Below are 26861 nucleotides of genomic sequence, written 5' to 3'. Positions count from 1 at the left end.
GCTGAGGAGACAGATGCAGGGCCGGCGAATGCAGCAAGAAGCAGCCACGACCAGGAGGGTTATTAAGGGGAAGCCGCTCCCCCAGCAGGAGCAGCAGAGAAGACCGCGACAGAGCCAGTGACAGTGAGAATGCTGGATGGAGGCCGCGTCCCCTGCTAGGATCTCAAGGAGACAGCCACTGGGCCGGGGAATGCAGCAAGGAGCAGCAGCGACTGCGATGGTCCGTCAGGATAGAGATGCACCCCCAGCAAGAGCAGCGGAGAAGATTGTGGCAGAGGCAATGAGAGTTGATGCAGGATGGAGGCTGCACCTCTGGCCAGGACTGAAGAGGAGAAAGCAGCATGGCCACGGAACGCTGCACGGAGCAGCAGCGACGGGCCACCTGGAGAAGGCCAGTCGGCGACAGCAGGGCCAGGCACCCCGGGAATGGGCCAGAGGAGGGAGGGCCCAGCCGGTGGCAGCAGTCTGGTGTACGGGCCGAGGGTGGCAGTATTAGCCCGCACAGTCCTGGGTAGGCGATAAGAGCCGCGAGAGATAGCCGTGTAGGGCAGCAATCTGGTGCACTGGCCGAGGGCGGCAGGATCAGCCTGTGCCGTCCTGGGTGTGCAGCGAGAGCTACGGCAGGCAGTCGTGGAAGGCAGCAACCAGGTGCATAGGCTGAGGGCGGCAGGATCTGCCCGCGCAGTCCTGGGAGAGCGGCGAGAGCCGCTGCAGACAGTCATGGAGGGCACCGCAGCTCAGAGCTGATGGAGCGAGCAGGAGCAGCACCAGGAGTGGATGTCTGGGGGGAGCAGTCTCCAGGAGTCCAGGTGAGGGGGGATCCAGCAAGGCTCAAGAGAACCAGGACGAGGTCACCATGTTGCTGCCTGCGAGGGAGGTGCCCTATGCCCTCCCTGTGCTTGGTCTCCTAGGAGACCCAAATGCACTCTGGCGTGATTGGCTGGCTGACTGTCCGGCAAGGACAGCCACCCTGCTGGGTGAGTGGCAGCTAAGCTGGAATGAAAGGGAGAAAACTGTTTAAAAGGTGAGTCTCTTGGCTTGGAAGGCAGAGTCGACCATTGGAACGAAAGAACCGAAGACGAGCTGGAAGAGGACAGCTGCTGCAACTACTGGACCGTTGGTTTGCCTGGTGGAGCCCTGCTGCAGGTCCGAATCGCCAATTTCATCTCGACCGAGAAGCCCTTCAAGGACGACTTCTTCCTTTGAGTTGGTGGGACCAATCAACTCGTAAGCCACCTGGATATCATTCTCCGAGCCGATTGTATTTTCCTCAGAGTGCTGCAGGAAACCGAATAGCCAGGGAGATGGACACCAGTTTGTGTGCTTGAAGACAGCTACCAGAATCAAAGAATTGCCAGTTTGCCAGACCAGTCACTGTGCAGTGCAGGAATCCCCCGACGTCCTCCTTCTTGTCCCCACGACTGAGGCTCAGGAACAGCAAGATCTGCAGGAACTGCCAGGAACAGAAGTCTTCAGCTGCATCTTTTTCTTCAAAATAAGGTACTGTGAAAACCCGACCGAGAGAACTTTTCTTCCGTGAACTACTTCTGAGAACCATGGCAAAGACTTTTCTGTTTAAATACCAGAACCGTTTTTACCTATACAAGACTCTAGTCCATTGACTTTGGCCTACCTACTGCATTGAATCAACTCCTCTGGTGAACTCAAACTATTTGCACTGTTTAAGAGTAACTGTAATATTCGTTTTTATTAACTTATGCCTTTTTGCTCCTACTTCAAACGCTCTGAATGCTAATTTGCCCTCCAAAGTAGTGTAAATGTTTCAGAACCGGTTAGTGTGAAGCATTGTAGTATATTTTGGTTTGATATTGATTGCCTCCTTTTAGTGAATGTTTTCTAAATGACTGTGTAATAAATTAAGTGTTTTAGCAAAAACCTTGAGTTTAAGTGTCTATTTGCATACTTGTGATTGTAGACCTCTGTGTAACATCATTACGAGCTCACGTTCCCTCTTGAGATCAGCCTGGCTGCTCGGCTCGCTACCAAAAACTGTGTGATACAGATTTATACCAAAGGTTGTTTTGCTTACACCTGTAGTCCTAGTTGTTTGTAGTGGTCCCAAAGGGTACTGCATACAAACTTTGCCTAATAGCGCCTTTCACTGTTCTCAATATCGTTCAACTTTAAGCGCAGCTCCTCCTCCCCACGGTCCACTTCCGACAGACACATGTCCAGCTAGGTTTCCAATATGTACACATTAGATTGGTTGGCTTCCTCCCCAACCACCTTCTCTCCAATGTGCCTTCCCAGAGTTATGCCACTTTTGCGCCGATATCCGTCTGCATTCCCCTGATATTTTCAAGGATGACCTGTTTTTTAAACAGTTTTTAATAATGGCTCCAATTTCAGGGTCACCGGTTCCCCCGTCTACTCCCCTTTTAGATGTTGTCATGTGAGCCCGCTCTTGATGACTAAAACTTTGCAGTGAGTGCCTCCAGCTCATTCGGGACATGGAGCAACCCCTCCGCCTTGTCCCCAGACCAGCACCACACCAAAGGACCTGCACTCTGCGACTCAGGAAGCCAATTCAGCTCAGTCACTGAGCACCCCCTCCCACCAAGTCACTGCTTTGTCAGTCTCACTGTGGCCCAGACAAGCCACTGCAGGAATGCCTCTGGGCCTGCTTCCTTGCACTGCACCTCAGCACACCAGAGCACAGTGAAGGGGCCCCTCCTGACGATACCATAGCTTATACAGGCCACCTCCTGCCATGCTCCTGCTGTCTCCCACCGACCCGCTCCAGGACATAGGCTCCTCAATGGTGTTCACTGCCTGCAGCCGCACACCTCTGTGCTCCAGCCCAGGGCCGTTGGAAGGGCCGCTCTCCTGACACACTATGGCAGACTCCCTTGCCTGGGGGAGAGATGGAGCTATCCCGGGCCATGGCTCTCCTTGGTGCTGAAAAGGGTGGTCCTTACTTCCGGGTAGTCTCCCTACTCTTAGCAGGCTCGTACCGTTGCCAAACTTGTTCCGGGGCTGCATCAACGTGTGGCCTCAATGTCCCATAAAACCGTTGTCTACTGTGGTCACTTTAGCCACCTTTTATTATGTGAACTTCAGTTCACAGAGTTCAACACTTGGGCTGCCATTGTACCTGCACCCCCTGGTGGACTCCGGTTCTTTCCATTCTTTACCTACAACCAAGCATTGGTGAGTTATTCCAAGAAGTGTTTTTACTAACTGATTTGAAGTCCTTTATGATTGTGTTACGATCCATGCCCCTGTCCCCATCAGTTATAACAGCCCCCTGGCAGCAGTGGAGCTAAAGCCCTTCACACTGGCCCCAAGAGCCTTAAAACTCCATCAGAAACATACATGGAGTTAGTCCTGGCGCCTTTGGCGCCAGGCTCATTATCAGGAATAAAGCAATACCAGTTTTGGACCTTAATCCAACATCGAGGCCTAATACACAGCTCAGTTCTTTAGAACCAAGCCATGCGGTCTAGTGTGTAGGGTGTGGCTGGGCCTGGAACTACTTGGCCTGGAACTACTTTTACCTGGGCTATTTAAACCACACCCCAACAGCAGTACATGCTTCGCGTTATTCTGCACTCCTGCAGCGTTACGCTCACCGTGTCCAGCACCTGCTCATCCGCTTCTTTCGGCAGCCATATCCTGAAGCCCTAGATCCGGATTCCATTAATAACCTGGAAGAACAAGAACCGCGTTAGCGAGAAAGAACACTTACGTGTGAAGGAACCGGAGTAGAATCCATCCTGCGCTTCGCTTACCTCGCCCATCTCTGGAGTTCGTCGCAACCTGCAAAGGTAAAGAAACAAGGACAGCATTCATAACAATTCTTACCTGGGCAAGAAGCAAGTCCTGGCAGCACCCTGCACTTCACTTACCTTGCCCATCTCCGGGTTTCACCGCTACCTGCAAGGGAGAAGGAACAAGGTCAGCATTAACAAAGCACTTACCTGGGCAAGCAGCGCTTCGATCGCTCATCACTCAAACATCACTGCAACATGTACAAAGAAGAGAACACAGGTTAGCAATTAACACCAATAAACAGTGCAGCGCTCCGCATCAATAACTCACCGTGGTCTTCGCCATCGGCGCAGCAACTCCGAGATCGGATCCATCCCTGTGAAAACAAAAAGACATTGTTAGGTAACAGCGTAGTGGAGCAAGGTGTCGAGAAGACAGAGAAAAGGAGGGAAAGAAAGAGACAGAATAAAGACGGAAAAGACATTATAGCTCACCTGGAAGACGGCAAGCAGAGTCAGTCACAGCCGGTCTGGACCCGACATAAGGGCACACAGACCAGTGAAGCAACTAGGTCCACGGAATGCCCGCACCAACCACGCGCCCCTGCACAGAGACGCAGGACGGAGAGTTCAACGCACAAAAACCTAAGGTGAGCATTAACCCCAAGGGAGGGGATTTGGACCAGCGGTAGGTGGGAGTCCACCCATCACAGAACCAGTATCTTAACCCTCCATTCTCCTGTTATAGGCGCTACCCAACGTCTGGCACATAACCAAGCAGAGAGGGGTCCTGGATAGCGCTTAGACCTCCATCCAGTATCGTGTGGTGCCCCAGTGGGATACCAGGTGAGCGTAACAGAGTGGTTGCAAGAGTATATTGTGATTTACTCATCTGCTTTATTTCTTCCTATTATCCTGGTGTGCGTTTAATGTTATTAGTTGATATCACATTTCTTTTGATACCTTTTGCCTTGTGTATATATAAAATAAAGAACTATTTTTGATATAACTTTAAGTGTTTCTTTGGACCTAGGAATGCTCTAATCTTTGTACTGATTGACAGCCCACATTCCTCCTCCTAAAACAAGCCGGGGCTGCTCTGCCATTCACCAACCTTGGATAGTACAGGCCTATATTAGAAGTTGGGGCCCTGAAACCAAGGTATACGTTTTGTAGAGTCTAACCATAACTAGACTTTAGAAAAACGTACCTAACACCTGCTTCTCCTGAACATGGTATGCCTTTTTTATTTTTCACAGTACATTTGAGAATGTACTTTTATTTTTTAGCTCCTCTTGAAAGGTCCATGTTTTACGCCGTGGTGATTGCAGGCACTCACTTTGGATCTCCAGTTCAGTTTCCTAGTCCTTGTGTCCATTTGCCTGCAGGAGTTGGCATCATTCTACATGTAAGAAAGACCCCAATTGTCTCGCCTCACAGTAAGAGTGGACAGGAAGCTAAGAGACTGGGCAACTTTACTTTCCCCATCTAATGTCTAACTCTTGTACTCGTAAGCTTCTACAGAAGGATCTAAACACCCTTTTGTGGAATAAGGAGGGAGAGACTGTAGGAGGGTACAAATAGACAAATAAAATTGCGTAATTGGCTTAAATTCTGAATGATTTTGTCACATCACATGGTTTCCACTGATCATGTACTGCTCGAACTTTGCAGCACCTATGAAGTCATTGGTGGTACTGAAGTGGGGTAACTGATTCCTACAGTTTTTCGTGTTGTAATTTCCTGTATTTAATTGTGTGTTTTGACAGCTCGTTTGGATCGAAACCCCTACAAATCCTACGTTGACTGTTATCGACATCCAAGGCTGTGCAGACATCGTTCACAGACGTGGGGACATTCTTCTTGCAGTAGACAACACTTTCATGTCTGCCTATTTTCAGGTGAGAGGCCGGAAGGAATTGTTTTTTTGTTTATCAACCATAACCTGAAATGTCATGATTACCACACTTTATAGTGGCTAAAGTTGGTATGCATAGCTGTTTCCTAATTCCTGCACCATTCTTCACAAATTCACGTATAAAATAACTAATGGTGAGTTTTATGGCGGTAGGCAGGCAACACACATTTCCACAAAAATAAAAACCATAACTTGTTCTCCTTTGCCATTGTAACGTGGCCTATGGTAGTTGATGATCACTGTGACTCTTGACATACATGCATTGACAAATGTAATGTCAAATTATGACAATGCAAATGTACTGTTCTTTGCACAAAAAAAGGCAACGTTGTGTTTCTATGTGCAAATTCCATATTGTACTATGCAAAGAAAATTTAACTTGGGAATGTCATCAAGTATGTCACCAACAAGCCAAGCCACTCGAATGCTTTGAATCCCTTTGCTGTTGGATGGGTTTCTGCAGCTCTGCTTGTGAAAATAAGCTGCACGGCGCTGCAGCTGTTTGTCGTATGCGAGTCACCAAGTAATCCAGGCTTCATTTGTTTCAGTTCTTGGGATGTTGCAGGCCTCTGCACTTGACTTTCAAGAAATAAATCCCGATTTGAGAGGCTTACCTAGATGTACTGGTTTTCATGGTTGTTCAGAGCATCATTTGTAGTCTAATAGTGGTTTATCCTTCCACCGAATGTCAAAGTGAAAGTAACTTCTCAAACCACTTTTGGCCCTTTAAAGGTGTGCATACTTGAGAATATTCCTACCAGCAAACTTGGAACATTCTAAAATGTCTGAATCTATAAAAGACACAATACGGCTGATCTATGCTTACAGGTTGTTAGGGAGAATTTTCATTTGTGTGCTTAATTCCTCCCACCTTAGAGACCCACAGCTCTTTTGCTGGACTTTAGGACTTTTAAATTTTAACCCTGGAGTGAGTGAGACTTTTTTCTCACTCTCGTGTTTTTGACCTGCTTTGGAGTATGTTTCCTCTGTTTTTGGAGTCTGACAAACTCAATAGGAATCTACTTTTTGTATGGTGACGCACAGCACCTTCAGTGCAGTGTCAGAGGAATCCTTTTGTTTTCATTTAAATACCTTTTCTTGTGTGAACTACTGTCCCCAAGAATAGTAAAGCGAAATTGACTTTACTTACCTTTTTCACTTTGTAGTTCCAGCACTCCCCATTTTATGTGAGTGCTGTGGGGTTACTTAGTAGCCCCTTACCCTACCTACTCATGTAACATTTTTTATGTTACCCTCACGACTTTAAATGGCTGTTGGCAGCGCGTACATTTTCCTACCATTGTGCCTCTCTACCGCAGGCTGAATCCTCTGCTGCAGTATAGCACCCATGGGTAAACATTTTGTCAAAATGGCCTGTCTTCTTTTTTCGCTATTTTTTGTTTGTGAGGTCTTTCTTGGGTTTTACTCTGCGTGCCAAGCCAGGCTTGAGCCCTTTGTTCATTTTGCCTCTGGCTGGCTTCAGTACTGAAACCCGCCTTTGGCTCCAGTGTGTCTGGAAGGGCAGGAAGTGAGGGAGGTGCCCGAAACTCCCCTGTCCTTTGTCTTTAGGAATGCCTGAATGCACCACCTCCTGATTGGGTGGAAGGCTGTCCTTTCAGGACAGCCACCCTGCTGTTTAAGTGACAGCCTAGTCTGTGTATGAATGGGAGAAACCTACTTAAAAGGCAAGGGTTTTGGGACTGAAGACAGTCGACCACTGGGAAGAACAACCCGACGAAGAAACCGTGAACAAAGCTTGAAGCATCCTACTGGACTTTGAATTGCCCAGTGAAGCCCTGCTGCTATGCTGAAACTTTTTTTTTTATTATTTTTATTTTCTAATTGACAACAGAAGCTCTGTAGAGGACGACTTCTTCCCTTGGGTTAGTGGGACTAACTATAACCCCAAGACGAACTCCATGGACCATCTTCCCCGAATGGCTGTACTTCTTTGATGCTGCAGGAACTGAGTGCCAGGGGTCGAGAGGTCCGTAGTCGAGTGCAACGTCTGTGATCCGGCCAGATGCTCCAGGAGTCCCCCCAGGACCCTCCAGAAGCAGGACGACCAGTGCTCGAGTCCCCTCACAAGAGTGCAGCACTCAAGGAGTGTAGGAAGCCCAACTGGTATCTAAGATCCACAGTGGTGTTTACCGAGCACTGAAACAGCGAAGTGCCGCTGATGTGAAAAGAGCCCGTAGATGCCGCCGACCTCCGAATTGCTGCTGCAGGAGTCCCCAGAAGTCCCCCCTCTTGTCCCCATGACTGAGGCCCAGGAACCCCGGATCTGCATCACTATAACCAGACAGATGCCAGCTGGACCCTCTTCTAACCAAAGGTACTGTTCTGCCTGGGGATACTTATGTCCATGTTTTTAGCTTCGCTCCTCTCAGTTGAGACTTGCAGTAGCTACTTTGCTAGAGTTGATTTCATCCTTCACAAGTGTAACAGCTTGTGTCCTTACAGTGATGTTTCTTCAACAAACTCTAACTTTGTGCCAGACTTTGTCATCTAAGAAGTGCCTCAGCTCCATATACTGTGCTCCAATAGACTTTGGCTGTCCTGGCTCCCTGCAGACTCTTCTAGTCCATTTGACTTTGGTACTTACTGTCCCTCATATGTGATAACTTGGTTATTAACTATTAGGGCTGGGAAAAGGTTTTTATCTAGACTTCATTGGAAGATAAGTGCTAATATGCTCTGAGAACCTGTTTAACCTTTTTTCCTTCCCTTCACCTTTCCTTCCTAAAAACCTCAATCTACAAAGTGTACTAGTGAAATAAATGCCACTACTGTCCTAGTTAGTGAAGTCACTGCAGGGTGTACGAAGTGTGTAAACAGCATCCCTAAAGAGTATCTACTAGCTTTGTGTTGATTCTGAAAAAATTACATATATTGCCCTTTTAAAGAATGCTTATTTAAAAACTACTTTAAAATAAATAGATAATTATTTATAACAACCTGTAAGTGTTACTTTTATTGGTAGATTTCACTGCTACAACTCTACAGCTCACATTTACCCCTCTTGAGATAAGCATGGCTGCTCAGTCACACTACCAACTTGTGTAGTACAGACGTATACCAAAAGGTGGGTTACCCAATACCAAGGGGACAAGGGTTGTTTACTCTCCCCTGGGGTTACTACATCAATTATTGCCTAACACAGGTAAGTAACTAACACTAAGTGCAGCACTGGCATTTATGGACGTGCTTTTTAGCCAAAAGACTACCACACATGCAGAGTTTATCGGATCCACATTCAACTGACGCGGGCTAGTGAATTTTCACTGTATGCCACAAGCACATTGTTCTACTTGCACGTTTATAGCACACATTGCCACTGTCCTCTTGGAATGTGAACCATGTCATTGTCTACCTAACTGTTCCCACAAATCTATCCAAATTGCCTATCTTCATCACCTGCTCTACTCGCTTTGCCTTGTTAAAGAATTCACTACCAAAAATCATCCTCTGTCATAAAATCTGGAATTTAAAGAGTGTATGCACATTAAAGGTTCCATCTTGTATTGGTGTGGGGTGCATTGGCCAGTGTTTCTGCCACCACACACATCACACATGGTATTTGTTATGAGTTGTATAATCTATGAGCCCCATTACATAATAATTAGCATCTGCCTTGGTGGACAGTAACTCTGATCACCATGCGGTAGAGTGGATTTACATAAATATAGTACCCGATGAGGGGATGTGTGGTGGCCACCCAGCCAATGAGGAGGATCACAAACGGGGTCTTTACTACACTGGGAAAGACCCCATTCCAAACCTCTGCAGAGCGGGAGGGCGCCATCTTCACTCGCCAGGTTAAAGGTAAGTGCGCTTCCTCATCGCTCCTCCACGTCCCATCACCCTCCCCATATTCCTTTTCCACACACTGAGGACCCCCACCCACTCCCCACTTACCTTCTGCTTCCTTGTCCCTCGTCGGCACCGTGAACAGTAGTGTTCCTGGCACGTCTCCAATACCTGAATCGCCGCAGTGCAAAGGGAGAAGGGACTATGTGTAATTCCATGGTGTGCATCTTTTTTGTAGTTTTTAGCACAAGCTGAGAAACGACAAAAACGCTGTCTCTCAACTTGTGCTAAAAACCCTCCTCGGTTTCTATTGCTTAGGTAATTCCACTATGGTTTATAGTGAAACGACCGAAAAAAAAAGGTCGAACCAAAAAATCTCGGGAAAAAAAATGATTTTTTTTTTCAATGTTTTTTTTAAATGGGGGGGTTCACCTCCCAACCCCCCTTTTTTTATTTTACCCCTTTTTTTACTTACCTGACCCCAAAAATACATATAAATAAATAAAAAAAATAAAAAATGCAATTTATTTTTTATTTTTTCGATATTTTTGTCATTCGATTTTTTTTTTTTTCGCCCTTTTGACTGACCACCTTCCACTATACCAGTGATGGTTGCAACAATGCTATGCTGTATATTTACTGCCCAGAAATTTTAACCCAGCAGTCTACAGAGTTTACCCACAGGTATATGTGGACCACTGTGTCCCCTCCCTGGCAGTGGGAAGGGCCCCCTTAGCCTAGCACCTTCCCTGCACCCTTTGGGTCATGGCAAGATTCACAGGTGTCACTGCAAAATCCACCCATTATTAGACCATCTCCAAGCTGGTCTGAAATTGGCTGGATTTCCTTCCTTGCCACCAGCGTACAAAGCCAGCAGTGCAAGAGAATAGGGATAGATTAGCAGAGGGCACACCCATTATACATGAATCCATGTCTCCACCTCATCCAGTAGTACTGGCATACTTGTGCCAGCCAGCCAAATCTTTCGCTCGGTATTGCTGGGACTTTGCATCGTTCTACATGGCAGTAGGCCTGCCTTCAACCAAGCGGACCATTGCTGCCTGTTATGTAATTAGCCCAAAGACTCTTATTTTAGGCTGGATGTGAATAAATGTCAAGACAACCCAACCATGATAGTCGGAGGATACAGGAGTCGAAGGGGGGCTGTTGGGCTCAGCATCTTTTGGGGGAAAATGTCTCTCAAACCTAGTCTGGTGAATCTTGAGGAAGGCTGTGATCTGAGGTGCCGAGGATCACACAATCAGTCGGGGAAAAATACTCAATGATGGAAGACTCAGGTGCACGTCAATACCCAGCTTTATTCAGACAACCAATATAAGCTGGAACAACATACAAGCACTTCCTCTTGTAGCTCTCATATTCCAGGCGATTAGAAGCTGGTTTAGTCACACAATTACATCAGAAATGACGTTGCATTAGATTATCCATTTACAAAACCTACGGGGATTGGGGTTGTTTAATAAGTCGAGCTACAAGAGACTTCCATGGTCTGCCATATTTCCAATTAAAGAATACCTTCAATCATTCCAAGGCGATGAGGCCTTTCCTTATTCTTTGTGCCATCTGGTGTCTGTGTGCATGCTGAGGGAGTTCTGCATGTATTTTGTCCACGTTTGACACATAATCAATAGGCAGTGTTTTTCATATGTGGGTCACGTGTTAGGATACTGTGTTTGAGAGTGAATTTCCTTCTATTTATTAAGGTTTTAGGTTACTTTCTATAAAGGCTTTTGGCATGCTGATCTCATGCACCTGGATATCAAGAGTTATGTGTTCTTATTAAACCTGGTTAACTGGGGAGTCTACCATGCCTCGTCCTGGAAACTTATCTGGTGTCAGCGTTCTGCTCATCCCCGGCTCCCTTCCTAGTTCTGAACTTGGCTCTTGCTGTGAGCTACTGCTTGGGCTCTGCACATGTGTTTCTGTGGATTCAGTTTTTTGAGTTTTCTGAGGCCTTGATGCCTGTGCTCATTCTGAGACATGCTGCAGCATACATATTTGGGAAGATGGCTGCCCAATTACACTCACTTCCATGTTAGCCAGCTATATTTGCATGCCATTCACGTTGCATTCAATATATATATATATATATATATATATATATAACATGTTGATGTTCGTCATGTCTTATGAATGGTTTATTGGTATTCTTCATGTCTAAATGCATATATTACTTGGTGTACGTGTTTTTCATATGGGATGCATGTTTTCTTCGTGCCTAATGCATGCACTAGTGCTATGTGTACTTTGCGTGTATATGTATAGTCATCTAGTGACTCTCTCTACATGGCCTGCGGAAGCAGCCATGTAGTTATGGTTAAGACGCTGAACTTATAGGAAGAGCACTTTCGTGGCAGCTTATAACTGACGAATCCTCACCAAACTGCAAAAAAAGTATATGGCCACCTCTGAATGATTATGCAAAGTTTGGTGCGGGTTCGTCAAGGGGGTGGAAGTTATAAGGTGTCCCAAACATTTGATATCCTCATAGTCCCAATGGAAAACAAATGTTGCTCACGCCTACAGTCCAAACCGCTGGACGGATATGCACCAAATTTGCGCGAGGAGCACCAGTTTTGTCCCCAGTGTGCTTTTGCAAATTTGGTGTAAATCCAATCAAGTTATTTTTTTTTTTTTAAATGGCCAAAAAGTTACAAAAAAAAATACCATCACCTGCAAGCCCTCTGAATATTTTGTGTAAAAGCAGCAGAAAGAGCCTGTATCTGCCGACAACCTCCCAAGTACCGCTACAGGAGGCCTCCAGACTTCCTCCCTCTTGTCCCATGACTGAGGCACAGGAACACGGGGTCTGCACCCCTGTAGCAAGACAGAATCCAGCTGGACCACTCTTCTTCAAACCAAAGGTACTGTTTAGGCTTGGGGTACTTATCTCATTGCCTTTTTAGCTGTGCTTTTCTCAGTTGGGAATTGCATTGGCTTACCTTTAGAGTTGATTCCAACTCCCTTTGCGCAGGCGTAACAGCCTGTGACTCTAAAGGGATTTTCTACAAACTCTCTTAACTTTGCAAGAGTGTTTCTAATCTAAGAAGTACCTCAGCTCCATAGACTGTGTTCCAATTGACCTTGGCTGTCCTGGCTCCCTGAAGACTCTTCTAGTCCATTGACTTTGATATTGTTTGTCCCTCATAGGTTGTACTTGTTTTAGACTGTCACTGCTGGGAAAGGCCCATCTAGATTTCATTGGGTGATTTTATTTGTCCTCACATTTACTGAGAACCTGTTTAACCTTTTCCTTCCTTAAACCTTTCCGTTCTGCAACCTCAATCTCAAGTATAACTAGTGTGATATATAAATTCCATTACTGTCCTTGTGAATGAAGTCACCTCAGGGTGTAGGAAGTGTGTAAGACGCAAAGAGAATCCAATAACTTGTTCTGAATCTGAAAAGTAATTTAAAAGTATATTTACATTGTCACATAAATTGCCTTTTTAAAGAATGCTTATTTAAAAATGGATGTTAAATAAAGAAATAACCATTTATAACAGAAACCTTGAGTCTAAGTGTTACTTGGCTACTTGTATTTACGGATTTCATTTGTACAGCTCACATTTACCCCTCTTGAGTTAGGTCTGGCTGCTCAGTCACACTACCAACTTGTGTAGTACAGATCTGTACCAAAAGGTGGATTACCTAAAACCAGTCAGATAAGTGTTGTGTAGTCTCACACAGTGTGACTGCATCCATTCTTACCTAACAAATGTCTCAGTAACACAAAATAAAAGTTTGTTCCAAAATGTACTTTGGGTGATGGCTTCACCCCTGGGCCCCCCTTCTGGGCACAGACCCCTCGTAAGAGTTCAACATTTTTTCCAAAACAGTTCTTTTTCCAATGAGCTTTGGGTGGTGACTTTCTACCCCTGCATCTCCCTCAGTCGCGCTCAAACTCCAAATGCAATGCTTCTTGCTTGCACAAATCTTCACCAACATTTCCTCATGGGCTTTTTAGATGTCGCCCCTTTCCAGTAGCATCCCTCGGCTGAGTTCACTCTTGCTAATCTCCACGACACACGGTTCATGTGTTCTTCAACCTGCGGGATTCACTACCCTCAGCTTTCACTACAGTTCTTGGGTCAAAGGCTTTCTACTGTACAGGAATTTTGCTTGACCTCATTTATGACCTCTTTGCCCTAGCTTGGCAGCTCCCCTATGGCCTTCTGGTACCTGTAGTTTTACTCAACATGGGATTGACCAGAGTCTCTCGAGTTAGCACCCACGTGGTACCGGTTTACTGGGCAGATGGCTTTCCCTTTTTACAATTTACAGTTGTTTGAACTGTAAATTCAAATGGCCCCTTTGCGACTTTCATTCGACTTTCATTCAACATAGTTCGGTTCTAATTGGCTTTCCCTTCGACCTACTAGCTGTGATGAACCACTTGGCTTTCCTTCTATCTAGAGTAAAGGCCGTTACCACGGTACTATGAGGTTCCCCTCCGTTTATCAGCATAGGCATTCTCCGTGCGCCATCAGCATCTGCTGCAACACACTTGGGCTATTGTTTGTCCTCAGTCTTACGATTCCTTCTGCGGAGGTTTCACAGGACTGCATTGAAAAGGGCAAGGTTGTGTCTCTCCTTGTTAGCCTCTCGATATTCGCCGCCTTTCTCCTTGAAATGCCAGGCCTGGATAGCTTTCTCGTCTTGCAGTCTGCCTTGCATGTACTGGGCTCTGTTGCTCCATCTTTTATCCCTGTGGGGAAAGGAAAGGGCACTCTGGTGTGCATGATTTTGGTCAATTGCCTGAATTTGCCTGACCATGATATTGGGATACGTCCGGTAGACCGCTCTGGTGTAAGTCATTTGTCTTTCGTGTTGTGCAAAATTGCTTGTGTAAGAAAAGGGTGGGGCAGTGTTTTGGATTGTCCTGCGGAAGAGTATGGGGAAAAGGGGTGCAAAGAAGGGGGATACTGCGTCTCATCCGTTGGTCTCCCACTCCCAAAGGACCCCCCCATCCAGGTGATCCTTCCACACTGCCGTAGCCCATGCCCCATGGATTTGTGATGTCATCTTTGATTTCCTGGGTGTTTTTGTTAGCAGGGCATGGCGGTGGCCTGAGTTATGGTTGCATAGCTTACCATAACTGCTGAATTTTGGGTTTTGTTCGATTTTACATCCCTTTAATAAAGTTTTTTTTCCCCTGAATTTAATGGGTTTTTATTTATGCAATTTAACCATAACCTCCCTTTAACAAAGTTTTTTAACTGAATATATACAAAATAACTGCTAGTCAACTCATCCATCTCATTCATAACAGTGACTTTGTGGTATTAGTTGGTCTCTTCTTCCACCCCTAGGCTCTTGGGGCGGTAGGGCTATCTCAGTTGGTAACATTTCTGAACTGGACGATACTGGGGAAGGGCAGGGATTGGAATCTGTACTTGCATATTCATCCGATATGGACCTATGCAGATATTTTTCTCAGACTTCCTGTATTCTGTGCCACTGCCTGTTCTCACTGGGGAAACACTGCCCTGACTGGAGTGTCAATATCTTGCTGCAACTGCTGTCCTAGCCCCCCAACACCTTAAGGTATTGTCTATCATCTGGGTTGCTGGACCCAACCATCTGTGCCCAGGGATTTCATGTCTGGTCCTTTGATCAGGGTTTTGAACTTTGATCTCTAAAAACCTGAACTTTCTTTTCACCACTGCATCCTCAAACCGTGGGCTCTTTCCACCAGACTCTGCAGCCTATTCAACATCTTTGTGGTATTTGCACCCTAATTCATTGGTGGCTGTCTCCAATCTCAGCTGCTTCTCGGGCAGTGAACTTCAGTTGTTGGTGCACTGCAAATGTCTACGTAATTGATTGTGAGATGGCAGACTGAGATGTAATTCATTTCACTTAAAATGTTTTTGCTGCTTAGTTACCTGGTTGTTTTTCTCACCCTTGTGGCTCTTTTAGGTATGCCATCTGATTCTTTATCCTCTTTGACAACCTTTTGGCAATAAGTGCCTATTGTTGCTGGGTTGCCCTAGAGGCACCCCTTTCAACTTTCTCTGGCTAACCTTGTGAGAACTGCAGATCCCTTTTACATTGTATTAGGTGAGATCAGCACCCCCCCCTCCACCTTGGAGATGCTGAGTATCCCCTTTTACATTTTAAATGTAACATTTATATTACAAGGGCAAACATACCTTTTAAAGGCTGGTGGCAGTGACACTTTTTTAATTAATTTTGTGCACCTTTGGCTGTTTGCACAAAAGGGTGAAGGCACCCACGGGTGCTCGTTTTACCAGAATGGCCCCTGTCTTGTTTTTTTGCATTTTTAGCGTTCCTTGTCCTTTCTTGTTCCTTCCCTTGACATCCAGGGTGGGAAATTCCTTTGTGTGATTTTTATTTTCGGCGGGAGTCATGTGGGCTCCACGCCTAGGCTCCAGAATGAAGGCAGGAAGCAAGGGAGGAGTCCAAAACAGTAATTTGTCTTCCAGCCCAAGTGCGACATTCCAGTTTAAACTGGAAGGCTGGCTGTCCTGAAAGGAGTGCCAGACCCCCCCCCCCCCCAAGTTTGAATGTTGCAAGGCTGTTTGATTGGCTGGGTTGCTAATTGTCCGATCCTGGAAGCTGAAGTGGTAGTCGATCACTGGAACCAAAACCGAAGAGAAAGATGAAGGATTCACAGCTGAAACGATTTCCATGAAGCGGAGAGCCTGCTGTAGCCCCTACTTCCAATCGACCTGGGGACTCCAAAAACGAGAACCCTGACAGAGCCCAGTGAGATCCACTAGACTCAAGAGGTCCTGCATTTTGAACCATCCCACTCTGTGCTGCGACCTTGCAGGGCTGTAATAACCAAATACCCTGGGACCTCGAGCCATTGTGCGGTGCATGGTCTTCCGAATTCTGAATCTTGCTGATACTTTGTGGGCATCTTGCTGGGTCTCAGACACAATTCCAGTCTAAAAAGTCCCCTCGCCAGAGTGCTGGAATTTGCAAACAACGAGAATCCGAGCAGCGAAATTCTGTCTTGTGCTCCTGAAAAAGGCGCCAAATCCAGAGCCACATCCAGCTGTGAGGAAAACCTTGCCTAGAACCTTCCCTGTGATCCTTGCTGCAACTGTCCATCCAGTGTCCTGTCTTCTGTTTTCTTAATGAAGGAATTCAATGGCCGGGTTTTTGGCTGCAGATCCTGAAGTCCTCCTCCTGCAAAATATTCTTCTGTGCTGGGGTACTGTGCTGGTTTGGGTATTTACTTACCTTCAGTCTCTTGTGATTCCTGTCTAGTTTTGGGGTTTACGGTGATTGGGAGGCTTCTCATCCAGGCCCACTGCTAGAATCCTCCTAGCATGTTTTCTGTGAAGCCCCTGGAACCTCAACTAACTCTAAAGTGAAATACTCGCCTGTTTGAGCAGTTTTCTTTAGGATACCTGACCTTTGCTACTTATGAACCTATCCTGACACTGCCTGTTGGACACGACCCTAGTGACCCCCCCAGTAACCCGCCTTCTGCCACTGAGAATACTCAGGCCAAATTTGTACCCTATGTTCCTACACGTCTGCTTCGTTCTCAGTCTGCTCTTGTGGTTCCAGTCCCTCGGGTCAGACTTTCCCGTATGGGTGGCTGCGCCTTTTCAGTTGCTGCAGCTAAGGCCTGGAATTCTCTACCTTTTTGCCTGTTGGCTATTCCTGATCCCCTTTCTTTCCGGTGTTCTTTGAAAACGTTCCTGTTATATCTTCTTTACGAGTCCCCTTGCCAGTTTAGCACCATGATGCGTTTGGGCATACGTGCGCTCTATAAATACTTATAACATAACACAACTCATACTCCAAGAATAAGGGAAATACTTTTGTATTGGGCCTTTGGGTTTTGCTTTTACTGGTCTGTTGTAGATAGACACAAAAACAGTCTTAGGTTTATACCTGCCTTAAGTTGCTTGTAGCTCCTGTAAAAAGTGTATAGGTTTTACGTACCCTGAGGAAAACCTATCCTAAAATAAATTAGTTATTGCTTTCCTTAGTCTCTGAACTGAAAATCCACTGTAGTTGAAGTTACCCTGTTAGGGGGAATTCTCAAGAATGTGCTAATTTCCCTTACCTTTTGAGACCCCCAGCAACTTTGCTGGATTTCTAGGATTTGATTTTTTTTTTTTACTTTGGAAGAGTGTTAGCCTTTTTTACCACTCTTCCGTGTATTTTGATGTGTGTTTTACTTTTGTGTTCTTTGGTTATGGAGTTTTAAGACGACTCCATAGGCATCATCTTTTTCTGTGTCACACAGCACCCTCAGTGTAATGGCACAGGGGTGTTTCCCCTGAGCCTAAACACTCATGTAGCAGTCACATGTTACTCTTTCCCACTTGAAATGGTTGGTGGCAGTGGCTTTAAACAAACTACCATCATTTTTCCCAACTGCCAACAGCGGTAGCTAAAAATCGGGTCAGCCATGTTTTCTAATATGGCACCCCAGACCTATCTGTAAAAACAGACTCCGGTCGACTTTTTTCGCCATTTCTTTTTGGAAAGTTCCTTGTGTTTGTCTGCGCGCCAAACCAGGTTTGGTCCCTTTGTTCGTTGGCCTTTGGCGGGCTTCTGTGCTGTAGCCCTCCTCTGGTGCCTGAGTGTCTGGGATGGACAGGATGTGAGGGAGGTGCCTGAAACTCCCTGTGCTTAGTCTCCTAGGAGACCTAAATGCACTCTGGTGTGGTTGGCCTGCTGGCTGTCCAGCAAGGACAGCCACTCTGCTGTGTGAGTGACAACCAGGCTGGAATGAATGGTGGAAACCTGTTTAAAAGCAGGTCTCTGGGACATGCAAAGAAGAGTCGACCACTGGAACGAAAGAACCGAAGACGAGCTGAAGGAAGACTGCTGCAACTCCTGGTCCACTGGTGAAGCCCTGCTGCAGGTCCGAATTGCCTGAAACTCCATCAACAGACGCCCTTCAAGGTTAACTTCTTCCCTTGAGTTTGGTTGTAACAACCAACTTGTAAGCCGCCTGGACACTGTCCCCATACTGGTCGAATTTTCTGCAGAGTGGTGTGGAAAACCGGATAGCCAGTGGGAAGGATACCAGTTCGTGGTCTTTAAGGCACTCACGCCTTACACCAACATTTTGCCAAGCTTGTGGCCTCTTCCCTTGGCAGTGCAGGAACCTCTTGATGTCCTCCTTGTCCCCACGACTGAAGCTCAGGAACTGCGAGATCTGCAGGAACTGCCAGGAACAACTGCCTCAGCTACAGCTTTTCTTCACTTGCAAGGTACTGTGCAAGTGCAGTGCAGAACTCTGTTCGGCCGTGGTGAATGTTTGTGAAACTTTCCCGACTTTGAAGGCTTGTCCTTTCCCTAAACCAACATCTAACTTTTCGTCTGACCAAATTCTTCTAAGATCTGTGGCAAAGACTTAACCGTTTACTACCAGAACTGTGCTATCCTATACAAGACTCTAAACCATTGACTTTGGCCCAGCCCTATTAAATTGAATTGCTGGTTGTAATGAACAGAAACCATTTGACCTGCCTATGCAAGTATTTGTGCTGTTGATTCTTATAACCTTGTCTTTTTACCCTTTTCTAAAGTATCTGAAGTGCCATTTTGCTTCCACTTCAGGGGAGCTGAACTTGTTCACAACCTTGATTGTGTATTGTAGTGTATTAGATTGTGATATTGAGCTGCTTTTGCTTGTGGAATGTTTTCCAAATGACTGTAAATAAATGTATATTCTTTTACCAAGAAACCTTGAGTAAGTGTTTGTTTGAATCACTGTATTTGTTGTTCCTTTGTGTAACCTGTTCTACTGCTCACTTTACTCTTGAGAGAAGTCTGGCTGCTCAGCCACTGCTACCACATTACTGTGTAGTACGGGCTTGTACCAAAGGTGAAATTGTACTGACACTTAGTCTTAATTTTGTGTAGTGTTCCCAAAGGGTACTGCATATGATTCTGCCTAACACACCCCAAGGTCCAACTCCCCTAGAATAACTGTTATCCTGAATCAGAGTTATAGGTTTATACTGTTCATATCATCTGTGTTACACTAGATCAGAAAAGTATATTGTCCAGTTGATATTGCCATGTGATTTTTCTGCTGAGCGTCACGGTACAACTGATAGGGTCTACTACCCTGGTATTACTGAAAGTGATCTAAAAGTAACTATTGTGTTTGACTTCCCTTGAACTCCTGTTAAGTGTTCCAAATAAAGTTATATGCTTTGGTCTGTGCACCTTCATAAGTATAGCGTTGTGTTTTTATAATTGTGGTTACATATAATGTGATAGTACTTATTTCCCCCAAGATTTATCTCGGCCTACTTGTATTTAAATAAACCATTTATTTTAACAATACATACCACCGGGATACCGCCCGGGCTAAAAGCGTTACCGCCAAACCAGACGGCGCTATTAGTGCTGCATCACAGGTTTGGTGGTAACGGTAATTCCCCATTGTGTGCATTGGGGAATTTCACGGCGCATTTATCCCCAGCTTACAGCTGGGGTAAATTTAGACAAACACGTGATTTGGCAGACCCTTAAATGCGGTGGCAACACTGATACCGCCGCATTTAAGGGCTACCGCCAAACTCGTGATAAGGCTGATAGTGTTTCTTTGGACCATTTGTATTACAATTTAATTTGTTTTGATTCTACAGCCCTCTCTCTTAAGATAAGCCTGGATGTTCTGTCTACGGTACCTTGAACTCAGGTAGTACAGCCTTATACTAAGAGTGGAGTCTTGTACTGCCTCAGTTAAATGGTTTTACTAAGCCCTTAGTTGGACTTCAGAAAAACTGTCCTAAAAAGCGTCCTATATGTAAAGCTGTGCAGGGCTGGCTTTCTACATTGTATGTTCTACTGATATAGTGCCTATCTACTATTGTTATGGCTCTGAATTATATGTATTTGGACTGCCCAATGGCAGCAGTATTTTGGAAGGAAGTGAAGAGGGAGATCTTTACAACATCAGTCGGGGCTCAAATAAGAAACTGCTATGATAATTTGATTGGGCTGGCCCGTTATGAAAGAAGAGTAATGATGGGACTAGTATTGGCAAGAGGCATATTCTGCGACCATAAAAAACTGCCCGATCTCTGTTGGTGTTGCGTGGTCTATTGCTGTCAATGTGCATGTTTTGCATGTGAGACGGTTTTTCTCTGCTCCTGCCTAGGGTGTACCAATAAGGATATGTCCATCACTACTGCCGATAAATTACCCCCCCCCCCCCCCCCCCCCCCCCCCCCCCCATCCACCTTTCTTTATGCTTATATATGTATGGGATTTAAAAAGCACAAACTTAGATAGGAAGCATCAGAGCACTTTGCATAGTGGATGCATCCTGGGGGGGGCGGGGGGGGGGGTTACAGGTAGTGTGCAGAGATGGCTGAAATGGGTAGGGGAGCATTCGCGTTTGCTTATCTATCCGTTTATCCATGCACTAGTCCTTCACATAACCACACTTGCCCATCCATCTTACTATTGACCCATTAATTGACATTCTCCCATTCACTAACCTCCTAGTTACTAACCTATTTTACACAAAATGCAAATCAGTTCCCTGAATTGGTGATTTAAGCATACTCCCTGCAGTGTTGCAGACTCCTTTTAAATATTACACAATTGTTATCGGGTGAGGTTTGAGGAGAAAAGCAGACCATAGCTTAATCAAGAGCCATCAAACGTGGTAAAGAAATGCGCAATCAATGCAGCAGTGCTTCTTCATATTGGTACCAACAAAGATCATGAAAGGGCAATGTAATTAATGATAACACTTAATTCAAGGTTTATGTGCATTGCTTGTCTTGAATATTGTGTAATTGTAAAGATTTGCAGCTCTTGGTTTATGAATACATTTGATTATCTTAGTTGTCTTAGAAGATCCACCATTGACGTGGACCCAATGACCTTCCTTTAGAAGCCTATGTGTTGTAATACAATATGTGTTTTCCCTTTTAGCGTCCTTTAGCTCTGGGGGCAGACATTTGTATGTGCTCCGCAACCAAATATATGAATGGTAAGAACTGTACTAATATACATTTGCAATGTTAAATATGTTGTATTTGCATTTGGCCTTTACAAAAGAGTATTCTAGTGCATGTGTGAATTTAACATTGCTCATTGTTCACAGGGGTTCTTTGAATCAGCATGTGCCTGAAGTTTGTTTGAAGGCATATTCGCAAATTACGGTAGCCACAGAATGTTACTGGTCAACAGGTCTTTGTGAAGGGAGCCCACTTTGTCAAGTCTCATGTGTGTTGCATGAAAAACCATTATTGAAATGTTATTACGTTTTTATTGTACATGTATAGTAATAATACAATAAATTTTTTCAGCTCATGTACTATCCTCTTCAGCAGTATGCATTTATCTCCTTTCCAAAGAACCATGTGATCAATCGAACCTTGTTTCTGAGGTTCTCCGCTTTTACCTTACATGCCAACAGTGTTGCACGTTTGTTCCTTTGTGACCACCTCATATAAGAAACCCCCCCCCCCCCCCTTAATCGAGTAACATATAAACTACCACTATTTTCATATTTTATAGCCCATCAAACTGAGAAGACAAGTGGTTGAAAATGTGTACATATTAAATGCAGGATCAAGTGTGGTTAGCTGTTTTTATAGGTTGGCATGAAGTCCGGATACAGGAAGGAACTCCACACATTGCCGATATTTGTGTCCGGACCCACAGGTGAAAACTAGGTTGGGGCTTAAATAAGAGGATTGGGGAGCTGGTTTTGCATATACATGACTAAAATAGATATGGACAGAGTAGCAAAGCATTGGTGGGCCGGATAGTTGTAACAGGACTGTAAAATCGGGACATTATCAGAGAGACCAACCACTGACGGACTAGGCGGTCATCTGACATAGCCGTGTGTTATCCTTTCTGGTTTACGGCTTCACGATCTGTCTGGAACCTCACTGCCAGCGGCCATCTTGGATTGGTGACATCACTTCCAGCAGCCATCTTGCATCAGGGACATCCCTTCCTGTGTCCATCGTTGATCAACTCCAGCAGAAGGTCACAGGAGGCTCCTCTAGGAACACCAATCAGGAAGAAATTGGCTCATCCAAGCAACACCATGGACAATAACAGACCAGTCACTGATGGACTAGGCGATCAGGTGACAAGGGTGTGTCATCCCTTCTGAACTTCCTTGGGCCGTCCAGCCAGGGCATCCCAGTTAAGGACGGAAATGGTGAAGGGTGAAGACCAGTCATTGACCAGCCTCTCTGCCTCTTCAACTATGAGCCTTTGCTTTTGCCTCTCTCCCTGTTGCACCAGTGAGTATCTCAAGCTTCCTAATTACTGTACTGTGTCGCCACACTGTGATACAAATCTATAATGCATTCGCTCCTGCGCCTCCTAGTCAGCCACTAATACTATTGTCACACCATCTATTGTTTCCACAACCATCTCCTTTCCACCCTCTGACTTCATCACTACTTGCTTCACCTATTACTAAAAGGAAATGTAAACCTTCTGGCACCCCCCTTCTCTCTGGCCTTCCATGCTCACTCTCCTCATACACACTGATGCCTCTTCCACCAACTCTGCCTTCCCCAGCCCTACTATATGACTCATTCTCCTCTCACTTCCCATTGCTCATTTTCACCCCTAGGTCTCGGCATCCTCAACCATGGGTCGGCCCATTCATTTGCGCTCACCGCACAGACATACGTCTGTTTGCTGTGCAAATGGAGGCTTACCCTATCGCATGAAGTCCTGCAACTCTACCTCTCTGCCCTGAAGTGTTTCAAGTCCACTCATGACAGAGGAAAAAGGGAATTCTACTTGACCCTCATTGACTCTCACTCCAACCAGCCTCGCCGGCTACAGGGCACCCTAAACTCCCTCCTCACTCCTCCTAAGTCTATGACCATCAACTCCGCTCTCACAGCTAATGACCTAGCTGAATACTTTGCTGCAAAAACGTCCAAAATTAGAGACTCTGCTGACCTCCCTCACACGCCCTCCTCCTACGTTTTACACTCAGCCTATTCTACCATCATCCTCTGCCTCCATCTCACACTTTAGTAACACTAATTCTGACGGTGCTATATCTACTGATGAAGACTAACCCCTTTTGTGCCCCAGCAGACCCTCTTGCTCCTCAGCTAGCCACGCTTATTGCCCCTTTATTGGCATCTCACCTCACTGAACTCTTCAACCTGTCCTTAAACTCAGCTTGCTTTCCCTCTGTTTTCAAAACCGCCACGGTCATCCCTCTCCTAAAAAAGCGAGGGGCTGACCCATACCTACCATCTAACTTTTGCCCTACTCTAAAGTGCTTGAAAGGGTTGTGTTCAACCATCTTACCAATTTCTTACACTTTCACAACCTTCAAGATCCTGTCACTCCTTGGAAACTGCTCCTATGAATGTGTCCAGCTTAATCACCTCTGCTAAGCACTCCAACCTATCCTGTATCCTAATTCTCCTTGACCTGTCTACTGCCTTTAACACTGGTTGTCATTATGATCTCCTTGATACTTTCTTCTTGGGATTTGCGATGAAGCCCTTGCCTGGATTGAATCCTACCTTCCCAATTCTGTTTCCTGGAGCAATAACACCTCTCAACTCACTCCTCTAACTGTTGGTGTTCCACAAGGCTCTGTCTTGGGGTCGGCTCCTCTTTACACTCCACACTTCAGCTCTTGAGGCACTAATCTCATTTGGGTTCTCGCACCAACCCTTTGCGGATGACCCCCAAATCTTCTCTTCTCCTGAATTCTACTCTGATCTCTGTATCAAAATGTCCAACGGTCTCTCCCATTAAATATTGAATGGCTTTGCACGCTCTGATGTTAATCTCTACCAAACAGGTGCTCTGCTTCCATGCCCAAAGCTCCCATCTTTTCCTCTGCCTATCCAGTTCCCACCTGACACTATCCCCTACTATTCTTCAGCTAGAAACCTCTGCATCATCCATTACCCTTCTCTACTTTCATCTCCAAAACCGGAACAGCAGCTTGCCTCAACCTCCTAAATATTAGGAAAATCAGGCACCTCCTTCCTTTCAACACTGCCAAGCATGGATTAACTACTCTTGTCTCCTCTAAACTGGACTACTGTGTCCGCATCCTCTTTGGCCTCCCGAACTATGCCATCTGTGCTCTCAACAAGATAATTCACTTCTCTACCAGGACTCTCTTTGAACTCCCTCACGTCACTGCTACTTCCTTGTACCGTCACCAGGCTGGATGGCTGACTATGCAAAACAAGCCCAGATTTAAATTTCTTCTGGTTCACCAATCTATCCATGGTAAGGCCCCACTGTATCTATCCTCTATCCAACTCTACAAGCCTTCTCATAATCTCCGCTCTGCCTCCTTGTTTGATAATTCTCCCTAAGTGCTAATTCCTCTCTACCTTAGAGACCCCCAGCTCTTTTGCTGAACTTTGGGACTCTACTTTTTAATTGTTTGTTTTGTGTTTATTTCTTTGATTATGGAGTTTTAAGATGACTCCATAGGCATCTTTTCATATGTGTTCATGTGTGTTACACAGCACCCGCAGTGCAGTGACACAGGGATTTCTTTTAAGACTTCCCAAAGGTTTAAATACCTTCTCTTGGATAAACTACTGTTTCCCCGAGAATGTAAAGTTAAATTGACTTTGCTAGTCTTTTTAAATTCCTAGGCCCAGCTCACACAATCTTCCTATACACTGCTGGAGGGGTTACCTAGTATCCCCTGTGTCTAGATACTCATGTAGCAGTCAAATGCTACCTTTTCCTATTGAAAAGGTTGGCGGCAGTGGTTTTACAACAAACTACCATGATTTTTCCCGACCACGAACGGCGGTAGATAAAAATCACGGGAGCCATGTTTTCCAAGATTGCGCCTTAAGCCCCTTTGTTAAACAGGTCCCAGTCTTCTTTTTTCGCCATTTGTTTTTGGAAAGGTCCTTTTAGTATTGGTCTCTGTGCGCCAAACCAGATTTGGTCTCTTTGTTTGTATGCCTTTGGCGGGCTTCAGGACTGAAGACCGCCTCTGGCACCTGAGTGGGCAGGAAGTGAGGGAGGTGCCCAAAATTCCCTTTGCTTAGCCTCCTAAGAGATCCAAATGCACTCTGGCGTGATTGGCTGGCTGACTGTCCGGCAAGGACAGCCACCCTGCTGGGTGAGTGACATCTAGGCTGGAATGAAAGGGAGAGAACTGTTTAAAAGGCGAGTCTCTTGGACTGGAAAGCAGAGTCGACAACTTGAATGAAAGAACTGAAGAAGAGCTGGAAGAGGATGGCTGCTGCAACTCCTGGACCGTTGGTTTGCACGGTGTAGCCCTGCTGCAGGTCCGAATTGCCAAGTTCATCTCGACAGAGAAGCCCCTTCAAGGACGACTTCTTCCTTTGAGTTGGTGGGACCAATCCGCTCGTAAACCACCCAGTTACCATTCTCAAGGCTGGTTAGGATTAACCAGGAAGATGGATACCAGCTTGTGCGCTTTAATCTACAGCTACTGGAACTGAAGTGAATCCATCTTGTTTGCTTTTCCGATGATCCGGTGCAGTGCAGAAGTCCCCCGACGTCCTCCCGCTTGTCCACATTACTGAGGCTCAGGAACAGTGAGATCTGCAGGACCTGCCAGGAACCAACATCTTCAGCTGCATTTTGTTCTTCATACAAAGGTACTGTCCCAACCCGATTGAGAGAACGCCACTCTCGCGGTGAAAGTTCGTGAAACTTGCCCAACTTGCAGGCCTAATCCGTTTGTGACCCGTCATGATTCTTTTTTTGCCTAAACTACTTCTGAGAACTTTTGCAAAGACTTAACCGTTTCATACCAGAACTGCTCTTTCCTATCCAGAATACTAGCCCATTGACTTTGGCGTGGCCTATTGACTTGAATTGAACTCTTCTGGTGAACTGAAACTATTTGCACTAACGAGTATATTTGATCTATTCTACTTACCTTGTCCCTTTTGCTCACTTCTAAGTGACTGAACTGCCATTTCACTCCTATTTGAGGGGAGCTCAAACTGTCTCAAAATCTTGGAGTTTTGTATTGAAGTGGATTGGTATATAATAAGTTGTCTTATACCGAAATGTTTTCTAAATGATTGTGTAATAAATTAATAAGTGTTTTTACCAAGAAACCTTGAGTATAAGTGTTTACTTGAAACACTGTGATTGGAAGTCCTCTGTGTAATTACTTGTACTGCTCAAATTCACTCTTGAGATAAGCCTGGCTGCTCAGTTCGCTACCAAAAACTGTGTGGTACAGACTTCTACCAAAGGTTGGTTTGGCTAACACCTGTAGTCCTAATTGTGTGTAGTGGTTCCAGAGGGTACTGCATGCAATTCAGCCTAACACTCCTCGACTACCCTTATGGTTCCTCAGCCTCCCTGTGCTTCCTCTCACTTCTGCTATTTCTCTCTTCTTGCTCTAGTTGCATGGAAATCGCCCCCCCCCCCCCCTCCGTACATCCAAG

General features: G+C 45.6%; 1 protein-coding gene across 1 annotated transcript in view; it reads left to right on the top strand.

Moving 5' to 3' along the window:
* The window catches only part of CTH (cystathionine gamma-lyase), a 272518-nt gene that overhangs the window by 80711 nt on the left and 164946 nt on the right, over positions 1–26861 (top strand). The window contains exons 5-6 of the mRNA XM_069641917.1: positions 5501–5632; positions 21382–21439. Coding sequence (XP_069498018.1) covers positions 5501–5632; positions 21382–21439 — 190 coding nt within the window. The remainder of the gene's footprint in view (positions 1–5500; positions 5633–21381; positions 21440–26861) is intronic.

Source organism: Ambystoma mexicanum, chromosome 1q (assembly GCF_040938575.1).
Source record: "Ambystoma mexicanum isolate Mex_15411 chromosome 1q, UKY_AmexF1_1, whole genome shotgun sequence".
NCBI classification, from domain to species: Eukaryota; Metazoa; Chordata; class Amphibia; order Caudata; family Ambystomatidae; genus Ambystoma; species Ambystoma mexicanum.
This window is presented reverse-complemented; position numbering and strand designations above follow the sequence as displayed.